This window comes from Neodiprion virginianus, chromosome 1 (assembly GCF_021901495.1).
Source record: "Neodiprion virginianus isolate iyNeoVirg1 chromosome 1, iyNeoVirg1.1, whole genome shotgun sequence".
NCBI lineage: Eukaryota > Metazoa > Arthropoda > Insecta > Hymenoptera > Diprionidae > Neodiprion > Neodiprion virginianus.
In genome coordinates, this window is record NC_060877.1 from 11986801 (window position 1) to 11993361 (window position 6561).

The 6561-nt window shown below is 36.0% G+C and overlaps 1 protein-coding gene across 1 annotated transcript in view; it reads left to right on the forward strand.

Moving 5' to 3' along the window:
* The window catches only part of LOC124299174 (neuropeptides capa receptor-like), a 53264-nt gene extending 47157 nt beyond the window's left edge, over positions 1-6107 (forward strand). The window contains exon 6 of the mRNA XM_046752178.1: positions 2242-6107. Coding sequence (XP_046608134.1) covers positions 2242-2482 — 241 coding nt within the window. The 3' untranslated portion in view covers positions 2483-6107. The remainder of the gene's footprint in view (positions 1-2241) is intronic.
* The last annotated feature ends 454 nt before the right edge of the window (positions 6108-6561 follow it).

Here is a 6561-nt window from a genome sequence, read left to right on the forward strand (position 1 = left end):
ACCATCTTTTGTTTTCACGAACACTTTTTCCCGGAACGGTTGCATACATGAACAGCACTGTACGGGCTTCCCCTTTCACGTCGCGAAGGGTATCTGCTCTTTCAGAGTTGTTGTTGAACACCGATTACGCACATATGATGCGTTATTCATAGTTTCTGCCCAAAACACTGGCGGAGCACCGGCTTGACGTATCATGCATAGCGCTATTTCTATTAACGTTCTATTTTTTCTCTCCACCACCCCGTTCTGTTGGGGGATGTACGTCACAGTTAAACGTCTCTTAATCCCATTTCGTTTTCAGAACGCGTCGAATTCATTATCGCATTGCAGCATTTTTATTTTCTTTCCCGCGAAATTCTCTAATTCAGCTTTGTACTCTTTGAACATACTGAGAACCTCATTTTTGTTTTTCAAAAATAGACCTCGCACCATCGCAATTTATCGTCTATGAAAATTACAAAGTGTCATTTATCAAGTACTCTCACTATTAGCCAAATTTAGTTCACTCTTCACTCGTGTAAACTATTGAACTATGTCTCTTTCTTCACACATGTCACTTGTGCACCCATTGTCCATACGCCACTGACGATGAGTACTGTTTTGGCTCCCATACATAAATTCTTCCCTATTGGTCAGGAACATCGAGACCTTGCTCTTATCTTTCGATGCTTGCTCTGCTTCGCTACCTTTTTCTTCCAACCATCGCGCACTATGTCTATTATTCGGCACGTACCTTGACCGACAGTTCTAGTTATGTGTCCGAAACGGTGGCACCGCAAGCATTCAATCATGTTTTTGTTTTTCGTCTCATCACTATCTCGACTTCTCTCTTCCACCTTTGTCTGCGAACCGGTATATCTTTTATTTCTCACGTACGAATCCCCCTGCTCTGCGCCTTGGTCTCGAAACCTCCTGCTCTCGTATTCTTCTAATATCATGACCTTCGAAACGTCTATTCGTGGCAGAGCATCGCGATATTCCATCGCTGCGCGAAACATGCCAAACGAATCAGAAGAATCGCCAAGAGCTCATCTGGAAACACCGACCCAAGTTCATCGAGCTTTTTATCCATTTCGAAATATTCCGTGAGGTGTTTCTTGATATCGTTCTCTTGCGTCCGTGTTAACGCCAACTTTTTCAGAAGGGTTACTTTTTTCGCAGGGCCACTTGATTGATACAGGGACTTTAACTCGTATCAGATCTTATTGGAAGAGACTAGGCCGTCTAATGCTATTAGTTCGCTTGAACTAACGGCCAACAAAATGTCCACCTCGGCTTTCCCGTCGTACTTGATCCATTTTTCAAGTGTATCGCCGGATACCGCTGATCTCGGGATATCTCCCGAAACGCGTCCCCACAGATAATTTTTTTCATCATCAGCAAACCTGTTGAAATATTTACCGTTTCTCCCTGATAAGATGTGCTTCGCATATGCAGCGTCATTGTTATGACGACTCAGACTCAGACTCTTCTTGATTTTTTTTTAAGATCAAGTGTCTTGGTTTGGGCGGGTTTAAAAGAAGCATGACTGATGATGCTTATGACATTTTAATTTTGCGATACCTCTCAATTTTTCATTACACACTATTATTGATTGGGGGCATACCTATACGAGATCAGCTCCGATATGTCAGAAGAGTTGAGTACTTTTACGTATTTAATCGTAGAAATCTATCGTTAAACTTCAAAATGTTATTTTGCAGTCCGTTCCGCGAGCCGTTTGACAAAAAAATGATACGATATTTTGCTTGTGACTAAAAGTAGTATTAGAGTTTTTTTGTCGATTGAAAAATATTTTCCAATTACCTTAAAGCTCATGAAATAACGCAACTGTCTTCTGCCACAGAATTTTTATGTTTTTTTGTAGAAAAGTTTCATGCAAACTTCCAACTGGATATGTAGACATCGGTTTTTTCGATATTCGTTCTGTCGCGAAGTTTCAGCGTTGACTAAAGACACAGATTATCTTCTGAAATATACGTTTGCGCAGTTTATCGATGTTGTGAATTCTGTAACTGTCTGTACAAGGAATGTAGAAAAGAGGAGAGGAGAGCAGACAAGAAAATCTCACTAGTGATTCATTTTCAGCAGGAAGCTGTTTCTCAGTACCTATTTATTACATGCGTGTTTGAGTATTCCGACGACTCGTCGTTATATCAATAAAATAACTATCAGAGATTGATTCTCATCAAAAGCAACGATTAATTCAGACAATTGTATTTTTGGAAATAACTGTTGCAGATGTACCCTGGACCATGCAAAAGATATTTTACGTTCTCCGAGTCACACGAGGTGTAATAAAGACGATAATGGTAACGGTGTGAATTTGAATGCTTCTCAGAACGAGGACCATATGCAAAATTCGAACACTGAGCCATTACTTGATTCCAAAAAGACATCAATCATCAGCCAGGCCAGCAATGGAAAACCAAAGTGCCACACCACTGAGGTCTACGTACCACCGGATGAAACTTGCATCTGATCCCATTTTCAGGAAACTTTCACTATAAGAGTGACTGTTTGAGACCCGATGTATATTTTACGTTTTATCTTGCTACTCGATCAACGATCCATCCGACACTTACAATGAATCTGTAATAGTTGACCAACTCACGGCGGTAACAGTGGATTAAAGAGGCACTCGCCTGCAAACTGTGATTTTGAAGAAAACACGTTTTCTACCCGCGTTATTTTAATTCCTGTTTGAGTAAAGGAATTGCTGCGGCTTGAAGTATATTTCTGTAAATTACGTAAGGTTTTGATGGGGGCAGGGTCGAAAATTCTTATGGAGCTTAACATCAGGGTAGAGCAAGTAAATCAATTTCTTGCGTATTTTTTGTCAACCTCAAAAAATACATCGCAACAATATAATTGTTGTAATTTCGATTATGGCATCATTGCTGATGTTTTGAACCCGTGTGTCCTCTGCAGTATTGTGAAAATTGTAAGAAAAAAATATTGTGATTGCGAAGTTGTTTTATAACGTGAGATTATAAAAAATTCAAATGCAAATTGCTTTTGTAATGGGTAGTTTAAACAAAATTAGGTACTTTATTCTTAAGGTAGGTTCTTGAAAGAAAAGTTAATTACTTATCACTTTTATAGTTCTGATAAGTACGTACGTGTGTGGAAAATGGAATTAAACTTTATATTATTTAAAATATTTTCAACGATTAAAATGCGTATATCAATAAAACAGCAACGAAAATTGGCACCATTTAAAATGGCCCAATGTATCTATATCTATGATAACGAATATGCTAATAAATTCAGTTATATTTGAATCCTTTGTTGGTCGAAAACAAATATAACAAAGGTCCAACGTATGAAGCAGCTGGAAAAATATAAAAATAATCAGATCCAAGTTTTCATTGCGTAATATAACTCCCGATAACATAAGCTAAACATTTATATCGAATAAATATTACATTGATTGGAAGCATTTCATTCGTCAACTGAATTATTTCGTCTATTCTTTCACTGCTTTCAGACTGTTAGAATACTGTTGAAATGCTTGCATTTCTTCACAGAATCTTTTTATGTTACCTTGCACAAGCTTTTCATCATTAGGATGAACGTATCCGATATAATCGAGACGTTTTTGAAACCGACTGAATATGATTTCTTATCAATAAAACATTTGATGGAACAAAAAATAAGATGAATGAAATGATCTTTTAATCAGCTACGTTGTACCATTTCAATGAACTGTATGTTTTCTTGTCTAAGTGTTCTTATGTTTAAAATTAACAAGTCATTCGTTTGAGAGAACTGTTTTTTATTCAATTCACGTAACTCACAGATTAACATTTATTTCACCATCCGTAACCGCCGCACTCAGATGACTTAAACTTTTTTTTGATTGAACATTTTTTTCCCCCTAGGTATTCACACGTATGGTGTGCATTGCTGTGGGTAGATTTCTTAATTCAACTCTTTTTAGTATTAAAATCAATTTTTGGTAATTTTCGACGAAAATTCACCAAACTCTCCCTCTAATCAAATTTGATTAAAAAAGTCATTAGAGAAGCATTCCTAAATATTTTTGTAGGTGGACACGATCACCAGTGCTAAACGTGAGTTTGAAACTAGAAATTTGTTTGTTCAGAAACTAGTTTGAGTCTAGAAATAACACGAGGCACATAATTCAATGTATGTACATCAAGGGAAGACTTTAGTGAAACTCGATTTTTTTTTTTTTTAATTTAGTAATAAAAAAAAAAACAAATAGCTCTCAAAAAATTTAGACATTGAACCAAAGCTTGGATTACAGAACAGGCAGAAGAAAACTAACATGCCTGAGCAGCCGCTCCTCAAAATTTTCATCACTTGCGAAAATGAAATTATTGGATAGAAAGATTTTGATTAAATATTTTTGCAAATCCCTCAGAAATGGTTATACTAATTTTGCTATAAAGATAACTGACTCAAAATACAGTAAAGCTAACTATATCTCAAACAGAAGAATATTGATGGCATTGTTATTTGTAAGATTATTTACCTAAATTGTATATGTAAATGATGAAATGAGAACGTACAGAAAAATTGTCGTTTTCAATATTGCTGATTCTTTGATGAAGTTTATCCAATGTTGAAAGTAAAATTACAGTAAGCAACTTTATTAAAGTGTAATGGAGGCATTTTGCACGCACATAGCAATGGGATTGCTTACCGAGGAGGGTTAACGAAGAGCTGCATTGCGGTGTTGATAAAGTGTTCAAATTCATTAAGCTAGTAGCTAAGTAGTTCCTTAGCATCGATTGCCATCCGACATAAAAATTTCATTTACCATTTCTGATAATTTCTCTCTTCGATAGTGCGTTAAAATAATATGACGAGTGAATTTTCACTATCAAGATGGCTGATTATTTTCATAGATATCCAAGAGTAACAAAAATTGGACCTGTAAATATGTAGCATATACGAATACTCGCAAAAAACTTGGTTCACGCAAAATGTGAGGAGAAAATTTGATTCACCCACTTGTCAAAATATTCCCGAGCACGAATATACAGGATGACGAAAAATTATGGAAACACTTAAATAGTTAGGTAAGAGTGATCTCAAAAAAATTACCAAGATCAAGTCTTATTCAATTTTCAACAAGGAATTCAATGGCGTCCTTAGATTTGACCCTGAGGCACGATTTCAACGTCATTTCTAGGCTTGCTTCTCTTCTGAATGCAGAAGGATAGGTATGAGATGGCCATCTCATTCGGAATAACCGTATGCAAATAGTCGTTTTGTCATGATTTCAGACTGTGGAGTTTGTGTGATTCCCTTCAAATCCCATGAAATGCATAAACAATACGATAACAGAAACGTGCGAGAAATAAAATACGTACCTACGTGGTTACGTTATTGGTGCCACTTTCTTACCGGACTCTAATCATAGGTCACGATCATGCTTCATAAACATTTCAATCCAGAAGATACGACGTTGTAAACATTGTTCAATGTAGTATGCATTATACATATTTGTCATGCTCCGTTGAATTTCAGTGTGAACAAACCATTGCTCCAAACAATCAGACGCCAAGAATATACCTAAAATGTGTGATAATCGATCCTGTCGAGGGCCTCGCACAATCCTCACGGATCGTGGCTTTCGGTTAAATTTTCGCAAATTTTTCGAATTTGTAGATCATGTCGTACTGGCGAAGAGTCGCTCACTATTGTTACGAATCGATTCTATGAACTGCTGTTTCAGTTCTACGAGCTCAGAAAGGTCAGAAAATTACCGTCAAATTTTTAACAGCAAATCGACCTGAGTCGACTGTGGTAACTTTAAGTAGCACTACTTGATCTACGAACTAGGAAGATCTTGTTAAATTCGTTCGAAAGACGGTTCTCGTGAAGACAATGCGGGACGATTTGCAAGTATTGCTTGTGGAATGGAAAATTTTTAAATACGAGAATTTTTATTCACGAAAAATATGCTCAACTACTATTTAAGTTATTCTTAACGGACGTCGCTTGTGATTCACTTTCGAAAAAAATTAAATAAAATACTAGGCAGTACGTTTTAAGAGAAGTAAAAATTGATGTATGAACGATATGCGAAGTCTTGCTTCTTTGTTTACGTTGACATGATATGTATTTATGAATCTCGCTCAATAAATGTTTAAGTAATTTATACCATTGATCCCCTGATTATATTTTGATTATATTCCCATAAGTACAATATTAAGTTTATGCATTCACTGTTGAATACGTCGATTTGTATATCTGCTCGAAATGTTTCTGTACAACTGATTTGCGATAATGGATGAATTGAACGGTATTATTTCGGAACAAAATTTCTGCCAACAATTAATATCAGCACATCGTGGCTAGAATTTCATATATATGTGAAAAGAGGTAAGTCGACAACAAATTGTGAACACAAAAGTAAAGTATAATAATTATTTGCCATATTTGACGTATAAAATGTTTAAGCAGAAACTCACAAAAGACTGTCGATTAGAACTTCTCCCAATTTTTTTCTTTAAAAAGTTGTAAAAAGAATAGAAGCAAAAATCGGTCTCTGGGTCTGAGCTTAAAAATTTTCACATCTGAAAC